The sequence below is a fragment of the Stigmatopora argus genome, chromosome 2 (genome assembly GCF_051989625.1).
Source record: "Stigmatopora argus isolate UIUO_Sarg chromosome 2, RoL_Sarg_1.0, whole genome shotgun sequence".
Lineage (NCBI taxonomy): Eukaryota > Metazoa > Chordata > Actinopteri > Syngnathiformes > Syngnathidae > Stigmatopora > Stigmatopora argus.
Window position 1 is genome coordinate 21,361,574 of NC_135388.1, and position 21,330 is coordinate 21,382,903.

The window sequence follows — 21,330 nt, forward strand, 5'->3', positions numbered from 1 at the left end:
GGCTATTGTGATGAGCAAGGGGAGTTCACACCTTTTTGTTCTCAACTCATCTCCTTGGAACAGGACATGACCTGAGTTACACCCACTTGTTCATTTGAATATAGTCTTAAAAGTAGATGTGCCTTGAGAGCAAGGCCCTCTCTGAGACCCGGAAGCCACTGAAGGGTGGAAGGAGAGGGGCCCAGACTGGTCTGTAGTTGTCTAAATGTTCTGTCCATGTGTGTTTTAATTTGTGTTATTGTTCTATGTTATGTGTTCACTTTGTGTTCTTGTCTTGGAATCAAGTTTGTACAGTTCACAGTTCTGGGGTCCTGGTTTTGAATCCAGGTTGGTCTACCTGTGTGGAGTTTGCATGTTCTCCCCGGACCTGCGTGAGTTTTCTCCGTGTACTCCGGCATACTAACATAACACATGCCAAACGCAAGCAATACTCTGACCTGGGTTGAAGGATACACAGGGTTTAAATACACCAACAGGGATTGACAAGGCATTTGAAACACCTGATTCACACGAGGGAAGGCGAGCAGGAAGGACACAGCAGGTGAAACTAAAGGGCAATCAGATGAACAGGACACACAAGGCAAAATGCCAAAACCACAAAACCCCAACAATGCAGAGGAGTCCTTGGAATTTTAAACAAAAATATCCTATTAACAGTGGGGGCAGAGAGTTGGGGCACTAGTGCAAAACATTTGATTCTTTCTGGGGGCGGTAGCGCAACAGAGAATGAGAAACACTGGACGAACTTAACCTACGTCCATCATGGTTCAAGGTCGAGAAACTTTTTTCATTGATTCATTTTCTGAACCGCTTCATCCTTATAAAGGTCGCGGGGTGCTGGAGCCTATCCCAGCTGACTTTTGGGCACGAGGCGGGTGACACCCTCAATCTGTGGCCAGCCAGTCGCAAGAGAATGTTTTTAATTATATATATATTAATAAATAGCTTTACCGGCCCACCGGGCATTGCCCCAGTATGCCCAATGGCCAGTCATCCCATGGTTTGGATTTACCCACAGCGGACGTGATGGCTAAGAGTGAGGATAGGTCTTGAGTGTTGCAGTACATTTTTGAGTCCTGTGAGGGGTTCACTCTCTTATGGGGTTTTCCATTCTTAAGCAGCCAATGACAGTGAGACCTTTTATGTCAATGCAAAAACAAACTACTTCTGATTTTCTAGGCTCTCCATCCAAAAGTTTACACCAATCCAATTTTGCTGTTAATTCATAATTGCTCTGCCGTCTGTTTTCATCAAAATCTTTGGAACACTAAATTCGTTGACACTTCAGTTCCATCAAAGGTCTTTTAAAGTTGTTATTCCAACATGAAATACCTTTGATCAACCTAATCAGAGGGTTTGCTGTGCATGTGTTTGTTTCCAAGGTGTCCATTGTGACAGTATTTGTGAGGAGGGACATTGGGGGCCCAACTGTTCTTACAGCTGCACTTGTGTGAATGGAGGCTCATGCTCCCCTGAGGATGGCACATGTGCATGTGCTCCTGGTTATCGTGGCACCAACTGCAAACGAAGTAAGAACGCCCAATACACTCCCACCACACACAAAGAACTTACATCAAAAGTGTTTTTTTTAAATTCATTTAGAGCGGTGGTTCTTAACCTTGTTGGAGCTGCCGAGCCCCACCAGTTTCATATGCGCATTCACCGAACCCTACTTTAGCGTAAAATAAAATATGATTTTTTTTCAAATTCAAGACAATGTCTTACCTCTACTTACGAATGCTTCTAGGTACTAAATTTTCAGGTTAACATTTTTTTTATATGCAAATGAGTGACTGGAGATACGAAAAAAGATCCAAGTTATCCAAGTAAATGCTTTTCCTTATCCCTTATTTTATTTAGAAAACATTGCCGCGTATGCATTGATTCTCACTTTAGAACATTGCTACCTTCTACTGGGCTCTCATTTCATCGCTCTCATTCTATCTCATAATGACAATATAAGCATTCAATTCAATTCAATTGGCTGTCTCACAACAACCATTATCCATGTTTCAAGATTCTCTCTTACATACCTGTCTACCTCGGCTAAATGCTCTATCAATGATTGCAATTCCTCTTAAGAATGGTAATCAAAAACATCTCAAGCATCAAGTCAATCAATGTTCAATTATGATATTTGAACAAGAAACATGAAGTTGATTTATATAATTTGCTTTCAGGGAAGACTAAATGAAATGGCCTTGAGTTTGACGTTTCACCTAACCAGTGACAATTGATAATCATTGATCGTCTTTTATCGCAACATATTGGTGGATTATAAATTTATCGCCGCTCAAATCATGCCACATACAAAGTAAACTGTCATTACAGCAAAAATGAAAAAAATGTGTTCTAGCAAGAATAAAAGATTTACCTTTAACATTAGTGGACACCGGGCGGTCCAGCGGTGGTGTGGTTAGCGCGTCGGCCTCTCAGTGGGGGTCCTGGGTTCAAATCCAGGTCGGTCCACCTGTCTGGAGTTTGCATGTTCTCCCCGGGCCTGCGTGGGTTTTCTCCAGGTACTCCGGTTTCCTCCCACATTCCAAAGACATATTGATATATTGATTCATTTTCTGAACCGTTTATCCTCACAACGGTCACAGGGGTTGCTGGAGCCTATCCCTACCAACAACGGGCGCCAGGTGCCAGTCAATCGCAGGGCACAAGGAAATGGACAACCATTCACACTCACACTCATACCTAGGGCCAATTTAGAGCGTTCAATCAGCCTATCAAGCATGTTTTAGGATGTGTTGAAAAAACGGAGTACCTGGAGAAAACCCATGCAGGCCGGGGAGAACATGAGGCTCCACATATTGTCTTTGGACCGTACTCTCTCTTTTGAAGTCAAGAAACAATCTGATTTTGCAAAATGCTTACATCAGTGGTACCTCTCCTTAAAAATGCTTCCACAAATTTTCATCTTATGAAACCCTTTGATATTGTGCCCATGGGTTAGCTGTAGGGTCATCAGCCAGGAACCACTGTTTATTGATGTTTCGCTCCTTTAATCCTGGAACATCTCCTGGTGGCGGAGCAGTGACAGAGACGTCTCCCTCTCACCCCCTGCAGCTGATTGCTGTTGTCTCTTGCAGCCGTTGTTTGGGTTAGCTGTTGTTTCCCCAGCTCCTGTCCTTCCTCCTAAGCCAGAGCCAAAAGCTGACTTTCTCTGCCTCCTCTGCCAGCTCTTTTATGGCCTTCCTCAGGCTGCCTCCAGACACCCAGGAGGCGTGTTGTTGACAGCCTTGACTGGGTAGATAGTGCACTTCCAGCTAATTTCCTGGCACTCAGCTGCCAGCTCCAAGTATTTGGCCTTCTTGCGCTCGAAGGCGGCCTCAATCCCCTCCTCTGATTGTACTGTTAGTTCTATGAGGTGCACTGCTCTTGCCTTGGAGGACCATACCACAATGTCTGGGCGGAGTGATGTGGTGATGATCTAGTGGGGAATCGGAGCTGCCTGTTGAGGTCAACCCTCATGCCCCACTCCTGACCATGGGAAAGGGCCTTAGTGCCTCTCTTGGCCTAATGTATCTCTTCCCCCCCTTCCGTGACGAAGTTGGCGTGGATCTCTGCTGGTGATGAATTTTTACTGCTCTGTCGGCGTCTCTCCAGGACTTCAGCTAGTTTCCTCAGGACCTGATCATGGCGCAATCTGTAGCGGCCCTTGAGAAAGAGTAGTCTTGCAGCCTGACAAGATGTGCTGGAGGCTAGCGTTGGGAGCGTTGCAAAGTGCGCAGCATTCCTCCCCAATCCATTGGTGGAGGTTACGAGGACAGGGAAGCGTGTCGTAGGTTGCGCGAATGAGGAAGCTGATCCTTGCCTGCGGGATCTTCCACAGTTCGGACCAACTGACGTTTCGGTTGACAACTCCCTCCCAGGTTGTCCAGCTTCCTTGTCGGTGACACGGCCTTCATCTTGTAGCGCTCTTCCCCCATTCTTGTCACCTCCGCCACCACCATCTCCTTCCTCTCCTTACAGTTAGCTCTGGACCAGAATCGTGGCGCTTCTCCCCATCCCAGCCCTGCTCTTCCTGCCTGGACTCTGCCCATGATCTCCTGATGCTGCAGTCTATTGATGGCTTGGTCAACCTCGGCCTGGGCGTTCCACCTCCAGCCAGTGGGAACTGTGATGTTGGCGTTCCTTACTGACTGGTTAGCTCGAGAACCAGCCTAGACTTCTCTTGCCTGTAACCCAGACTGATAGACTGCAGTGGCAGTTGCAGTGCATTCCTTCCAACGAGGCCCGTTTCGGAAAGGCACCGTGGTAGACCCAGCCACTTCCTGATGAATGAATTGGCTTTTCCACCCATCTTGCTCACAGAGGATGAGGAGAACTTGCTCATTTTCAAGGGCCATATTATCCTTCTGTAGAGTATGAACTGGTAGCACCAGACCTTGAACTTTCCGGGGAGTTGGCTCTGGACAGCCCATCACTAAGTTGTCTCATGATGGTGCTCTCCATCTGTTTATCAGACAGCTCTGTGGTGTACTGCCGCGCAAGACTTTTGATGGGTTGCTCAAAGAGGAAGGGGATTCTTTCCCCCCGACAATACAGGTGGTATTGTCGTTTCTGACTCCTCTTTTGAGTGACAGAGTACCGGATTTGAAGGGTTTGATCTTCATCCTGGCCCACGATGTCAACTCGTCCATCCTCTTCAGCAGTCGAGATGCACATGCTGCTGTCTGAAGAAGGCTGGTGACATCGTCCATGGAGCTCCTCAATGGGGGTAATCTCTGGCCAGATTCCTAGATGGCAAAGCTCATCTGCAGGTCGCTAAAGTACAGTGCTACCATCTTTTTGATGCAAGGATGTTACGATCACGCCGCTTCGTCGTGGCGCGATCGGGAATGGATTTGGACCCAGTCGCGGGTAAGCAGGATGAGGAGAGGAAATTAGCTTCAAAGCAACATCTTTAATAACTCAGAAGGGATCTTACAAAACAACGAGGACTTGTGAAACGGAAGCGATACCAAACCGGAAACAGGAGAACAAGAGGTATCGAGGAGAAAGGTAGCTTGGCTGCATGGCTACTGAATTCACGCAGTGATCTCCAGGAACATGCAGGAATTGTGCAGGAGCTTGCAGGAACGATCCGACAATGATAATAGAACTAATTGGTGTTTAAATACTAACTCAGAAAGTCATCAACAGATTGATTCCAGCTGCTCTGCCTCTACGGCAGGCCAGGAGGGACAAAACGGGGCGCTCCTGACAAGGGAGGCATGTGGAAGAACTCCAAGGCGTAACTTATCAGCAGGTGTGGGACAGATCCATACGCATTGGCGAGATCGAGCCAAATGACGTACAGGTCAGCCTTCTCCCGCTTGGTCTTCTGGATCTGGTCCCAGATCATGGCAGAATGCTCTACGCACCCTAGAAAGCCCGGGATTCCTGCTTTTTGGCAGTTGGTATCGATGCAGCCATTCTCTAAATTGACTTGAATTGAATTTAATGCTTTTATTGTCATTACACAAGTATAATGAGATTTAAAGCTTTTACCACAGTGCACAAATAACAACAGACAGACAAATAAATAATCACTAAATAAGAAATGAATAAATAAGCAGTCCAAGTGAGGTCAGCAGAGTGAAGCAGGCTTGTTCCGTCTGAAGTCCAGGATGATTTCTATCGTTTTGGAGACGGCAAGTTGTTGAGAGCGCACCACTCGCTGAGTCTATGGACGCAACAACAAACAAGCAAACACATAGAAAATCAATATATAATAATGATAAATGAATAATAACTAAATAGTCAAGATAAATAAATAATCACGAAAGAGTAAAACAGTGGTACCTCGAGATACGAGCTTAATTCGTTCCGGGACTGAGCTCGTATGTCAATTTTCTCGTAACTCAAACGAACGTTTCCCATTGAAATGAACTAAAAACAAATTAATTTGTTCCAACCCTCTGAAAAAATACCAAAAACAGGATATTGGATTGGAATTTTTTTTTATTTGTTCTAATTTGCCATGTATTAACAAAGTAACACATAACTAGTGGTTTAAAAATTAGTAAAAAGTGTTTAATAGTACAGTGGTACCTCGAGATACGAGCTTCATTCGTTCCGGGACTGAGCTTGTATGTCGATATTCTCGTAACTCGAACGAACGTTTCCCATTGAAATGAACTAAAAACAAATTAATTCGTTCCAACCCTCTTAAAAAACATTAAAAACAGGATATTGGATTGGAAAAAATGTTTTATTTCATTTAATTCGCCATCTATTAACAAAGTAACACATAACTAGTGGTTTAATATTACTAAAATGTGTATAATAGTACTAAAATTATACGGATTTCGAAGGGGGGAGAGAGAGACGGACAGAGAGGGGGGAGAGAGGGGGGGTGTTTTTTGCACGGCAACACGCTCGAACATAACATAAACAAATTTAAATGAACTTGGATTACGATGCAGACACTCAAAAATAAGTTTAATCAAACCTAACACTAAACTTAATTCTAATTTTGTTTGACATTTTGATACCTTTCTTCTCCCGGGTTGGCTCTTTTTGCCCCACCTCCACACTGACTTTCAGTCAATATCGAGGGTTGTTTGAGTTTGTATTCCCTTCAAAATATTCCCAAAATGATGCACACAAATGTCCTCACAATAGGATAACGCACGACCACTTGACAACGAGAAGTAGTATATACGCCATTCGCACTGACTAACAGGGAAAAAAACACTGAAAAAATGCAACGGTCCGCCCAGTGCTCGCAGAGACATTACAAAGAGGGAGTTGCGACCAGAGACATTACACGAGGGAGTTGCGGGGAGAGAGACTGTGCCCATGATGTTCTAACAAGCAGCATCTCGCGTCCGCTGTCTGCTCATATATCAAAATGTGTCTCGTATCTCAAGATATATATTTGCCCAAAATTTTACTCGTATCTCGAATTGCTCGTATCTCGAGCCACTCGTATGTCGAGGTACCACTGTAGATAAATAAGTGCTCAACATAATAAATAAGTAGTAGTAATATGTCTTGATTAGATCCTAGGTGCAGAACTCAAGTTGAGTATGGTGACAGCTCTTTGGAAGAAACTGTCCTTGAGTCTGTTTGTCTTGGCAGTTATAACTCTGTGGGGAATTCCAGAGGGCAGCAGGTTGAGGTGGTGCAAGCCAGGATGCGTATTGTCTTCTATAATGTTCCCTTGTGGCGAGCCGGTGCTGAGCGTTCGGGCAGATGAGAGGTGGCGAACCAGCTTTACGTGCTGGGGTCAGTTGATCAGAAAGTCCTCACTCCAGGAGCATGTGGAAGGTGTGAGCCCCAGGTTGTGCAACTTGGCGATAAGAATGGGGATACGTCTTATGGTGTTAAAGGCTGAGCTGTAGTCGATGAAAAGCATTCTGACATGCCTCCCTCTTTGCTCAAGGTGGCTCAGTGCACCCTAGAGGGTGGTGGTTATTGCATCTTTGGTGGATCATTTCGGCCGATATGCAAACTGATGTGGTTTGTGGATGAGGGGAAGACAGGCTTTGATGTGTTTCAGTACCAATTTTTCAAAGCACTCTGTGATGATTGGTGTGAGGACTAATGGGCGGTAGTCGCCCAGATTGTTAGCGTGTGACTTCTTGTGTACGTTGTCCAGTGAAAGTTTGAAAATGTCCGTGAAGACTGGTGCTAATTGGTCAGCACAGAGCTTGAGTACTTTGCTTGGTATTGCATCCGGTCCTGTGGCCTTCCGGGGGTTGACTGCTCTCACATCCACTACCTCCACAATGAGTGGGGTGGGGGTTCTTTCCGAGCTTTGTGTGGGATGTCCTTGAAGTTGATGTGGTGTACCTTGGTGGTGGGTTTGGGACTCAAAGCGGGCAAAAAAGTTGTTTAGGTCCTCCGCCAGTGCCGCATCTGAGTCCGCAGGAGTGGCAACTCGGCCCTTATAGTTGGTGAGGGTCCATACGCTCTGCCACATTGTTTGGGGGTCGTCAAGTTGCCCTTCTATCTTCCCCTTGTAGTCTGCTTTGCAGCCATAATGCCTCTCTTCAGGTTGGCGCTAGCCGCGCTTTAGAGTGCCCTGTCACCGGATCTGATCATCCACCTGGCTGGTCATCCACGGTTTCCAGTTTGGGTACATCTGGATGGTCTTCTCCACAGTGACCGTAGCTACGCAATACTTGATGTAGGACAGTACTGTGTCTGGGAAGGTTCCCAGGTCCTCATGGTGGAAAGTTTCCCACTGTCTGTTCAAAGGATACATGTTGTTGTTGTCCCCCCTAAACATAAATTCATTCCATTATTTTAGTTTGAAATTGTCACGAGAGTGTTGCGTTCTGCTTGAGAAGCTCCCTAGACTCCACTGGCCCCCCCATTGTCTGTCTAACAACAACTCTCTTTTGACCGCAGTTCGTCGTCACAGAGTTCCAACAGGTGTTTTTTTGTAAGTGTGGTTAAAGCAACTTCTTTATTTAAAATTCGGGTACAAATGAAATGAAGAAGTAGGCCCATTATACATGACTGATATTGTAAGGCAATACGGCCGTAATCCACCTATCATCGCTACAAATTGAAGTACCGTATTTTCACTAAAATGGTCGATGCGCCCAATCAGTCGGTGCGCCTTCTTTGTGCACTAAATTCGATTTTTGTATGGCCCTGACCGCTTGAGTGACTGGTTTTATTTCTTGCCGGCACGCTACTTATTGCGTTCAACCCAGCGGACGTTCACCCTAAAAATAGCCTCCCCGCGCATTCCAAGCATTACGGTAAATCCTTTCAAAACATGCCAGGCGAGTGGCAAGGCATCTGACTTCCGTGTGCTCGCAGCGCTTTTAACCCTCAAAGAAACCACATATTAGAGCTATACAGACGTGAATGGCAACAGAATGCGTGTGTGAACGCTTGGAAAATGGACTGAAGCCATGGATCGAACACAATTTAACAGCTTTGCTAATGACTCGAGAGTGATGAATGCCGGATGGACAACATAGTAGTTCAAAAAGCCCTATTCTAACATAATGCATCATACCGTAACAATCTCGAGCTGGTAGGAATTGAAATAGGAGTAATGTTATCAAAAAGTTTACTTTAAAAATATTTTCAACTCAATATTCATGACAGGATAATGACATTATATCAGTGGCGGGCCGTTGGGGCCTTCAAGGCCTTCTCTGCTGGCCTAAGAAATATCTGAATCATATTATATTTTGTCCATCAATACTTATTATTCCAAATGGTTAGTTAGCTTCCTTTCATTGCTTTTCCCCCTGGTTGCACTGCTTCCAGATGTGTGTTTTCATATTGAAGCATTTAACCAATCACATTTCAGCCATTATTTGTTGCCAGATCAGATCTGCCTCAAAGCCTTCACAATCAGTTCTTGCGGGCTCTGCTGCATTAAACTAGACTGTTGCTTTTAACCAATCAGATTTCGAGTTGGCAACCCCACAATGATTTTTCATAGGCGTTAGCATTTTGCTGGCTGGGACATGTCATTGCTTTCACAAACTGATTGGCTAGTAGGCGGGCCAAAGCAGGACCCGAGGCAGCCGAGATCGCAAACTCCACCCACAATGGCCGACAGAAGCAAAAACAAATGGATTCTGTTTGCTCACAAAGCTATTTTCCAGACGGACTTTTCCAGAAAAAAATGGACATCATTAAGAAAGGGCGGTCAACTCCAAAGCTAGCAAGCCTGTTACAGCCGGGAAAATGGTGTGTGGGGCACTTTCAGCGCGTTAACTTAGCTCCACAAGCAAATAGTATATTGTTGTATTGATTTAAAGCTATTTTCAAAACAGACTATGCCGGAAATATGACAGGACAGGCTCGACTTTCATCATTAGCTTCGATGGCGATAGGAAAGAAGGTAGAAAGAAAGGAGGATGGATATTGTGTAAAAAGGATTTTTGGTGAGTAAAATATGGCTATATTCCTAAATAATATTTCAATTGTGGGCCAAGTTCTGATATCTGAAAAGCTCCAGTGTTTGTATTTAAGCTCCAGTGTTTGTATTTAATCACAAAATGCTGCTAGGAAGTGGATTTTACCCCAGTTTAATTTTTGGCGTTTCACCATTGACGTCCATCGCTGTCTTTTCCCGGGAAAAATCACCCCCCTGGCCTGGTTGTAATATCTCAAAAGCTCCAGTATTTGTATTCAATCAAGAAATGATGCTAGGAAGTGGATTTTACCTAATTTTAGTGCATTTTTTGTCATTTCACATATGGACGTATCGACGTTCATCGCTGTCTTTTTACCGGGGAAATGATACTCCGGGCCCGGTTCTGATGTCTAAAAAGCTCTAGTATTTGTATTTAATCAATAAATGCTGTTTTCGGCTGGATTTTACCCCATTTTCGGGCAATATTTGCCCGTACGCCATTGACGTTCATCGCTGTCTTTTCCCGGGAAAATCACCCCCTGGCCTGGTTTTAATGTCTGAAAAGCTCCAGTATTTGTATTTAATCATGAAATGCTGCTAGGAAGTGGATTTTACCCCATTTTTGTGCATTAATTTATTGATTATTTTTATGTGTCACAGCTGTAGCTGCAGTAGAGGTTTTATAGCCATAAAATAGTTTTTGAGGGTTGGATTGATCCGTTGAAGGCGCTACCAGAAAATGCACCGCCCGCCACTGCATTATATATTTGCATTGGGTTTCCTCCTACATCCCAAAATATGCTTGATAGGCTGGTTGAACACTCTAATTTGCCCCTATGTGTGAGTGTGAGCATGAATGGTTGGCAGTCCCTTTGTGCCCTGTGTTTGCCCACCAACTCAGAATGTCCCCCGTCTGCTGCCCCGTAGTTGCCTGGGATAGGGTCCAGCACCCCCCACAAACTTTGTAAGATTAAGCAGTGTGAGAAATATATGTATAGATCTTTTCAAAACCGACAATTTGATATGAAAGATTACTAGTATGTAGCAAGCTTTGGAATGAACATATTTTCCCATTTATGTGAAGTCACTGATCATTCGTACTGTTTCAAAAGTATTCACAGATTATTTTTGATCATATGAATCAAATATCAAATTTCTATTAATCTTTGCAAATGTTGACCCTTTCAAATGATCACTTCTACAACTTGCCTAGTAAATTACATTCATTCATTCATTCACACAAGTGGCTAAAGGAAGCTGATATCTTCATGCAAGGAAAGAGCTGACAAAGACAGATGGAAATAAAAGAGACAAGATGGGAACTAAAACGCAGGGAAAAGTCACATTTTGCATTTACTTTATTTAGTTAATGTAATTTTTCTCGCTCAAATGAGCTACTAAAAACTTTGTCGTAACATTAGGCCACACGTATCAAAGAAGTGTGGAAAAGGTTTGAAAAAGCTTTCAGTTTGTAAATGCATCTCACACTCCAGCTTCTCTTTGTTTCTTCCTGCGTTAGTGGGATCAATTAAACAGTTCTTGATTCAAAGTTTAGTCAATTGTCTTAATTAAGACCATGAAGGAAATTGTAACGTCTCTACTACCTGGATTTTCACTTAAGCTAACATCAATTACAACAAATTAAAGGTTTTAGCTTGATTTATGCGGATGGATCATTGCTGGAAGGCAAACAAAACAAAAGTAAGGCCAGGGGATCATATTTAAAACAGACAATGTTTACAAAAAGAGAATGTGTTTTCGTTTGACTTCGTGACCAAAATGGCAAATCCAACACTGAAATAAGAACTCACTGTTAGTAACGCTGAACTCGAATAATGTTTGTGCTTGTCTTGCGCAGCATGTTCGCCTGGTTTCTACGGCCAGCGTTGCATCCAGACGTGTCCTCAGTGCATCCACAGTGACGGAGATTGTCACCACGTCACTGGACACTGTGAATGTTTGCCTGGCTTCTTTGGCACCCTCTGCAACCAGGGTAAGATGTCACTTTCCGAAATTGGAAAATGTTATTTTGACTTAATGACAAATTGTTCCACATCGCAATTGTAGAATATGGATGAGTGAGTACACATGGTTGTATACAATTAAAACCAAATTAAACATTTTACAACTGTATACAATAATCTAGGCCTTTTTAAATTCATTTATTCATTCATTTGCTGAACCGCTTTATCCTCACTAGGGTCACGGGGGGTGCTGGAGCCTATCCCAGCTTAATTCGGGCCAAAGGCGGTGGGAACACCCTGAATCGGTGGCCAGCCAATCGCAGGGCACGAGGAGACAGACAACCATTCACGCTCACACTCATGCCAACGGGCAATTTAGAGTGTCCAACCAGCCAACCTTGCATGTTTTTGGAATGTGGGAGGAAATCGGAGTACCCCGCCCAGCCTTTTTATAGTACTTTTTATTTTCTCTTTGTTTCTCTTTGTATACTATAAAACAGTGGTCTCCAAACTATTCCACAAAGGGCCGCAGTGGGTGCGGGTTTTCATTCCAACCCATAAAGAGGACACCTTTTCACCAATCTGGTGTCCTACAAGTGCAATCAGTGGATTGCAGTCAGGTGCTTCTTGTTTTCTGCTGAAATCTCATTGGTCAAACTGTTTATGCTAGACCGGTTGGAACAAAAACCTGCACCCACACCGGCCCTCGAGGACCGGTTTGGTGACCCCTGCTATAAAAGATGTTTAACATGCCCTGTGAGCGAGCAATGGCAGGCACAAGTAAGTGAGTGCAAGATGTTTTATTTTTCTTGAATTTCATTCATAGACGTCCAAATAAATTTTCTTTATCGTTTTATCTGTTTATCTTTTCTCTATTTTGAAATAAATGACCGTATCGGCCGCATTGTCTTGCGTTATGGCTTTTGTCTTTGTCACCTTGCAGTTTTGTGCATGTCAAGTCTAATTTGTATGCATATAAGCCGTACCCTGTATTCAGTCATCATTTTTTTAGCGACAAATACGGCCTATATGCGAGAAAATACGGTAACTCGGGGGTTGGTTTTAAATAGTTTTAATAGTGGTCTTGGGTTAAACAGATGTTAACTTGTCTATGAGGGCAGCCAAAGGTTCATTGCTAAGTTGAATTGGAGACGTGAGTGGAAAATATTCATTACCATTAAACATTAAGGCGACCTGTCTTACATTGGTTACTCCACTACACATTATATTTTTACCTGCAGTGTGAGTTCACATTCTACATCAATTATCTACAGATAGATTTACCGGTTCGCCCGTGCGCTTTCAACTGAAACTTTTTATTGAAATGCTTGGCTATGAGTAAAAAATGAACAAGACCCTGTTGGTCCATGACGTTGTTGTTCTCAACACTCACTACTATAACTTTAGAATTAAGTACAAGTTACTGCCAGGAATCAATGAGACACAAAAACCTTCCACCTAAAGTCACTCATCCGACTTTGTCTTCATTACACGGCTCACAAATCCAGGCTTCCCATCAAATTCAAAACTCCTTCAATAATCATTCAGTCATTTCTGTGTATCAACCTATGTATCCATGTGTGTGCACTTGCTTGTTTGTTCTCATTTTACAATCTTAGAATTGAAAACTAAAAGAAATCACATTTTTTGAGTTCACTTTTTAAAGATTGCCTGAAGTAAAATAGCAAATATATTTAACATTGTAATGTGTGTTTCGTAAATCTAAATTTTAAAACAATGACTGATCATATTTAGTATTTTTCCTACTATGAAATTGCGCTTGGGTATTAGTCTCTACCACACTACAACATCTATAGCCATTGCTAATCTTATTTAAATGAGACAAATATTTGATTTTCATGTATACTAAATTCTATCTTTGTTTCCCGGTTGTGTGACGTCAGTGTGTTCAAGTGGAAAATATGGTAAACACTGCGCTGAGACGTGCTTGTGCACAAACAACAGCACTTGCAATCCCATCGACGGCTCGTGTCAGTGCCACCCTGGATGGATTGGCGAGGACTGTTCCAAACGTAAGACATGAATAATAACACCATACACAAGTGTTGTTTGCCTTTGGGTCCACTATGGCATGTTTTGCTTGAAAACCTAGCCTTGCTGGTGACATAATTGTGTGTCCTCCTGGCAGCCTGTCTCCAGGGATCATGGGGTCCCGACTGCATTCACACTTGTAACTGTCACAACGGCGCTCAGTGCAGCCCCACTGATGGAGTGTGTGACTGCAGCCCTGGATGGACAGGACTCTTCTGTACTCAACGTATGTCTCTCTGTCTATCTCTCTCTGTATCTCTCCCTCGCACCCCCCAACACACTCAACTTTCAATCAATGTCATGCCATCAATCTCAAGTTCTTATCTCATCCCATCTCATTTTCTGAACCGGTTCATCCTCATTAGGGTCGCGGGGGTTGCTGGAGCCTATCTCAGCTGACTTCAGGCCAGAGACACCCTGAATCAGTGGCCAGCCGATTGCCGGGCAAAAGGAGACAGACAACCATGCACACTCACACCCATACCTATGGGCAATTTAGAGTGGCCAAACAGCCTACCATGCATGTTTTTGGATCGTGGGAGGAAACCAGAGTACCCGGTGGAAACCCATGCAGCCCACGAAGAACATGCAAACTCCACACAGGTGGACGTGACCTGGATTTGAACCCAGGACCCCATAGCTGTGAGGCTAACGCGCTTACCACTCGCACCACCAGGCCACCCCAATCTCAAGTTGTAAACATAAATTACTATTGTTGTTGATTTATTACTAGTAACTACCAAGTGATGCTGTGAAATACACAAACGCACAACTGGGTAACTTATTGAATTGCAGTCAGCATCTAGCGGCTGATGAATCAAACTAGTACATATTTTACACAAAGCCACAGAACATGAATACCCCCAATCAGAGGTGAGATCTTAAGCTCGAGCCCGACCCGACAAGACCCGTAATTCAAGTCAGGTCAGGCCTAAAACGTCAATCATTGCTTTGGGTTCGGGCCGGGCTTCTCTCTCGCTGAATTTTTTTTTATACTAAAACGATGTGTGGTCTCTCTCGCTGACTTTTAAAAATAAATATATGTTTATAAAAATGTATGCTAAAACAATGTGTGGATACTGAACTAAGGAATACTTGTTATGAAAAAATAATTTGGATACCTCTGCACACGTCACGTGAACGCCGCCCTCTTAATAATCTTCCCCCTCCGCAAGTCCAGTATCCCCAATATGGAGGAGCAAGAAGTTAAGGATAAACTATAGGCAGGAGAACTGAAAAGGCAAACACGCACCGGTAAGAGCGATGAGATGTGGAAAAGCTTCAAATTGATTGTTGAATACGCTACAGAAACTTGCGTAGTCAATGTGGCACTTTGCTTTCATGCGAGACCAAAAAAACTGCGTGATCAGACGTTTCGTCGAAAGACGTTTGGTCCCCGGACGTTTGGTCCCCGGACGTTTGGTCGACCGGACGTTTGGTAGAACGGACGGGCCGTCGACCGGACGTTTGGTAGAACGGACGGGCCGTCGACCGGACGTTTGGTCGCCGGGTTCGCTCGCTGTCAAATTATGAGAGAGAGAGACAGAGAGTTTACTGTTGAAAGCGAGCAACCAGGTAATCTCTTGCTCTCAAAATTATAATCATGAGAGAGAGAGAGAAAGAGTGCGTTCTACCAAACGTCCGGTCGACGCCCCGTCCGTTCTACCAAACGTCCGGTCGACCAAACGTCCGGTCGACCAAACGTCCGGGGACCAAACGTCTTTCGACGAAACGTCCGAGTGCCAAAAGACTGGCACCTCGACGCTGAGCAGGCATTTAAACAGTTGAAATCGTCAAACATCTATATTATCATATAAAAGATGCAAATGTTTTTACAGTCTTGTTTAACTTAGACTTTGTTACAAAAGACAGGCTATAATGAGTTATCATAAATCACCCCTTCTCCTCCCGACTCGGGAGCCCCGAGTGAGTCCTCACAAACAAAATATGAAATTTCAGGTTTGCTTCGGGCTCGGGCCTGCAAATCAAGTTAACTCGTCGGGCCAGGGGCCGGGTCGGGCTTCAATACCTGCGGGCCAGGTCCGGTCAGGCTGGATTTTTTTCGGCCCGACCTTACTGCTAGCCCTAAGCCTAAGGCATAGAGTCAATGTCCAATTTTTGTAAGGGAGGGTGTTTGAGCTCGAGCTCCTTTTCCCCAGTGCAGAATTTACATGTTCTTCTCGTGCCTATTCCAGGTGTGCCCCGCCTGCTGCCCGAAGTCAGCTGGGATAGGCTCCAGTGATTTTCAATATATTTTTATTTATCTTGGGATAGCCTAGGAGACATGTATCTCAGTGGTGGGTCGGTGCTTCATATTTTCACAGCATTTTATTTTTAATATTTTTTAATGAAGTCCAAATTTGTAAATTTCAGTTCTATTATTAGTTCTATAAATAGTCTCCTTTTCACGAAATTACTGTATACTCGTTTAAGCCACAAGGTACTATATCTTAGAGGTGGATGTGCTTCTATTACTATCTCAGAATGTCCAGATTTTTTCAGAAATCAGACATTCATATTAGCAATTTCAAAGTTCTATCATTTTGAAATGCTATTTCCGTAGAGCAGGACTGGCCAAGTCCGGTCCTCAAGAGCCTCTATCCAGTCTGTTTCCATATCTCCTTCCTCTACCACACCTGAATCGGATGATCAACTCATCAGCAAGATGTACAGAAGCTTCATACCGATCCCGATTATTTGATTCAGGTGTTTTGGTGGAGGGAGTCAGACTGGACAGGGGCTCTCGAGAACCGGACATAGTCACCCCTAATGTAGAGCTTATAGTTAGTTTGCCAATTTACAGTGGTACCTCGTCACACGACCGCTCATAATACAATATTCTCGTCTTACGACGGAAATTTCGATCGTACAATTCGCCCGTCATGCGATCAAAATTTCGTGATGCGACCAAGCCAGGTGGCCATGGTCTTTTTTGCATATCTTTCGTGTATAATAACTTGCTGCTTTATGTTGGGACCGAGTAAGATTGAAACTTTCCCCCCACAGCTGCTTTCGAGGCCAGTTAATTGTTTTCAGGACTATTGACTGAACAGGACACGATGTTCCAGGCCGAGATTGTTGATCTGAGTTGGCAATGAAGATCTACAAGGGACTCTTGAATTGCTTTGAAAATACTTGCATTATTGTTTTAAAAATACAGTCGCTATGTTTACCATATAAAGAAATTGTTTTGCTTATTCGTGCAAATTCTTACGCAGTTGTTTTGGTTCCGATCTAATATGAGCAGTTGTTTTATTACCTTAATGGTGTTATTCGGTTAGCTTATGCAATTGTTTGAATCAGATTACATTAAATGTTTTGATTATGGCACGACTAAATGGACAGAAGAGGATGCCGTTTCTTCAGAATCCTCTTGGACGAAGGCGAGTTGGGAGTGATTTTCCTTGCAAGTTGTAGCCAGTGTATGTTAAAGATGTCTCCCTGTTTTGATTAAAGTGTATTAATAATAAACCTATCATGTGGTTCTCCCTCTCTCTAACAGACAATTTGGAATTATTTAATAAGTATTGATGGACAAAATATAATATATGATTCAGATATTTCTTAGGCCAGCAGAGAAGGCCTTGAAGGGCCTGACGGCCTGCCACTGCTTAAATACAATGTTATTATAATAGATTTTATTTTTGTCCCACCCCAGGCTGCCCAACAGGTTTCTATGGTGGTCAATGTACTGAAAATTGTCGCTGTCATAATGGAGCTGACTGTGACCACATCAGTGGGCAATGTTCCTGCCGGACAGGCTTCATTGGTGAAAGCTGTGAACTCAGTGAGTTTTGCTTCCATTGCTTCATTTGAGCAAACAGTCAGTTGTAAATAAACTCTCTTCTTGTTGGAAGAATGTCCTGCTGGGACTTTTGGCTATGGCTGCCAGCAGCTTTGTGACTGCATGAACAACGCCACATGCGACTATTTAACAGGAACCTGTTACTGTAGCATTGGATTTAAAGGCATCCGCTGCGACCAAGGTGAGTGTACTCACAACACACACATTTGCTAAATGTTGTGAAATATAATTCCTGCATTATAATAATTCAATCATTTTGTATTTTGCATTTGCTCTGTTCTGTAAAGGGGAAAAACTATTGTTTTTCATTAAAAGGCGAATTCTTATACGCAGACAAAATGACCAATATTTTCCAGACTATAAATGCCACTTATAAGCTGCTTGGTGGTGTAGTGGTTCACTCGCCTCACTTCACGGGCTCAATTCCCGCTGGTGACGGTATGATTGGGAGTGTGAATGGTTGTTTGTCTCTCTGTGTGCCCTAACACTGACTGGCGACCAGTCTAGAGTGTACTTTGCCTTTTGCCCGAAGTCAGGTGGGATAGGCTCTGGCACCCCGCAACCCTTACGAGGATGTGCGGTACAGTAGATCAGTGTTTCCCAACCAGTGTGCGGCGGCACACTGGTGTGACGTGAGCGATACTCATGTGTGCCGTGGGAAATTACAAGAAGTCATACGTGATAATCCAAGAGAGAAATCTCAATATTAGGAGATTAAAATAGAACTATTACGAGGTTAAAATTGAAATATGAAATCATAGATTGTACTATAACAAGATTTGAATCGTAAAATATTATGAGATTAAAGTCATTGTATTGCTTATTTTTATGTAAAGTAAACCGGAAGCTCTTTGGTTTTCCGGGCTTCAACTTTTGTCGACGTTAAGTCCGTGTGAGCACAAAACGGCTCTTCTCGTAATGTTAGGTGGTTCAAGTAATATTGGGAGGAAAAAGAGTCGTAATATTACGTCATTTTCCTGTTTTTACGGTATGTGAACCAGAAGTTGTTTGTTTTCAGTAGATGAATGAATTAAATAAGTGCCACTTATGTTTTGTTTTCTTTCTTTTCTGACCACTGACAACCTGTTGTTTTTTCAGGGTATAGTTATCTGAAAACTGTTAGGTTAACGGATGCCCTTTTCACTTTTTTACTAAGGCAGGGGTCGGTGACCTTTTTTTGACCGAGAGGGCCATAAACAATTCATATTTTTAAATATGCCTCCTCAAGAGCCTTGCTCATAATTTAAAAGTCGTAAACACTGCATGCAAGCCACCTGATGGTGTTGGGGTTCATTTGCCCGACTTTGGTGGGGGCAAGCGTGCGACTGATTTCCACTTGTGGGTGATATGATTGTGAGTGTGAATGGTTCTCTGTCTCTCTGTGTGCCCTACAGCTGACTGGTGACTACTTCAGGGTGTAGTGTGCCTTTCGCCAGTAGTCCGCTGGGATAGGCTCCAGCTGCCCTTGCAAGGATGCTCGGTACAGAAAATTAATGAAACGATAAAACGATAACGATAATTATAGTGAAATCATTTTTGTCAACGATAATATTAAAAACTTTCGATAAAAAAATTATACAGACGCTCCAATACTTACGAACGAGTTAGGTTCCGAGCGATTGTTCATAAGTTGAATTTGTTCGTAAGTTGCTCAGTGCTATATTTTGTATTATAATTTATGTTTAAGGCCTATTTAAGTATATTGAAGGTTTATATAAGTGCATTTGTATGTTTAAGGCTTGTATAAGTAACACGCACTGGTTTGTACTGAAAAAAACATTTACTAAAATGGAGAGAATACATACAGTACTGTATATATATATATATATATATATATATATATATATATATATATATATATATATATATATATATATATATATATATATATATATATATATATATATGTGAGACTCCAGGACTGTACGTCTGATGTGGTAGCTTGCAGCACGGGGGCCCCACAAGGCACAGTGCTCTCTCCACTCCTCTTCTCCCTCTACACATCGGACTTTAAACATAATACAGACACCTGCCACCTCCAGAAGTTCTCTGACGACACCGCTATTGTTGGACGAGTGACGGACGGGAACGACCTGGAGTACAGGGGAGTCATCACAGCCTTTGTTGACTGGTGTAGGCAAAACCACCTCTACATCAACACCAGTAAGACAAAGGAAATGGTCATCGATTTTCGGAGGAATCCTCAACAGACCACTCAGGTGAACATCCAGGGTACAGACATTGAAATCGTGGAGAATTTTAAGTACCTGGGTGTTCACCTCAACAACAAACTAGACTGGTCCACAAACACAGATGCCCTGTACAAAAGGGGCCAGAGCCGCCTCTACCTACTGAGGAGTCTACGGTCCTTTGGAGTGTGCAGGACACTGCTGAGGACTTTCTACGACACTGTGGTGGCCTCTGCAGTGTTTTATGCAGTGCTTTGTTGGGGATGCGGGAGCACGGAGAGGGACAGGAACAGGCTGAATAAGCTGGTCAGGAGGGCCAGCTCTGTTCTGGGCTGTCCTTTGGACTCTGTGGAGGAAGTGGGAGAGCGGAGGATGCTGAGCAGGATGATGTCCATCATGGACAGCACCTCCCACCCCCTGCATGAGTCTGTGGAGTCCCTCCGAAGCTCCTTTAGCAATAGACTGCGGCACCATCAGCTGTCAGGCTCTTTAACAAAAAAATGGCTGTGTGTTAAGACCTACCGTATGCATGCATGTACATTTATGTGTATGTATGTATGTATATATGTCCTAAGCAACACGCTTATTTAATTATATATTTATTCATGTATTTATTTCTTGACCTACTTATTACCTATCTATTACCTATCTATTTATGTCTAAAATGCCTTTCCTATTCCTGCATCCTCACCCTCTTGCCACTGGAACAACGAAATTTCCCGAATACGGGATGAATAAAGTTATCCAATCCAATCCAATACATACATTAGAGAGAGAGAGAGATTTACTAGAAACTGGCCGAAAGAAGCTATCTAATGACGATTGCAGTTTTCTTTTTTTCATCATAAATGATGCAGTAGCACTGTATGGCATCATTCAATTGATTTGCAAACTTTGTGCAACTTCAATATTTGGGTCCTGCTGCTCGATCTTTATGTTTATAAATGGTACTGACGGTCGAACGATTCAAGTTGGATTCCCGTGCAACGCTCACCACTTTCTCACGCGCATCAAGCTTCGTTATTATTGCCACTAATTTCAAATGAAATGGCTTGCCTCTTCCTTGCACCTCCCTTACTAGAAGCCTTTCGCTTTTCACCAACCATATTCAATAATGGATGCACGAGATATTTAATGATACAAATGAAAAAGGTTCTTTGCGCACTGGAGATACGTTCACCCACTTCCTCATTGCAACGAACTAGGCAGAGGAAGGTGGATGCTGGGTGAGCTGAGCTCTCACAGCGCCAGGCGTCGGTGTTAGCGGCGGAAAGAAGCACTACTCAGAAAAAGGTGCGCAATACAAAATTGAACTTACGAACATTTTTCGACATAAACGCAATTTGCAGACATGTTCGTATGTACCGTTGTTCGTAACTCGAATGTTCGTAAGTAGGGGAGCGTCTGTAATTTTAAACTGTAATTACACCACCCGACCACCAAAGACAACGCTCAAAAGAAGAAGAGGATAACGAGGAAACGTGTTTTTAGCAT

At 43.3% G+C, this 21,330-nt stretch overlaps 1 protein-coding gene across 7 annotated transcripts in view; it reads left to right on the top strand.

Annotated features, from left to right (window-relative positions):
- LOC144091223 (multiple epidermal growth factor-like domains protein 11) overlaps nt 1-21,330 on the top strand; it is a 134,928-nt gene that overhangs the window by 100,416 nt on the left and 13,182 nt on the right. For 6 of the 7 annotated variants that reach the window (XM_077623429.1, XM_077623409.1, XM_077623446.1 and 3 more), the window contains exons 14-19: nt 1,383-1,529; nt 11,685-11,819; nt 13,695-13,823; nt 13,940-14,068; nt 17,501-17,629; nt 17,700-17,828. In XM_077623429.1, the coding sequence (XP_077479555.1) occupies nt 1,383-1,529; nt 11,685-11,819; nt 13,695-13,823; nt 13,940-14,068; nt 17,501-17,629; nt 17,700-17,828 (798 nt within the window). The remainder of the gene's footprint in view (nt 1-1,382; nt 1,530-11,684; nt 11,820-13,694; nt 13,824-13,939; nt 14,069-17,500; nt 17,630-17,699; nt 17,829-21,330) is intronic. The other variant, XM_077623437.1, reaches the window with a different exon arrangement.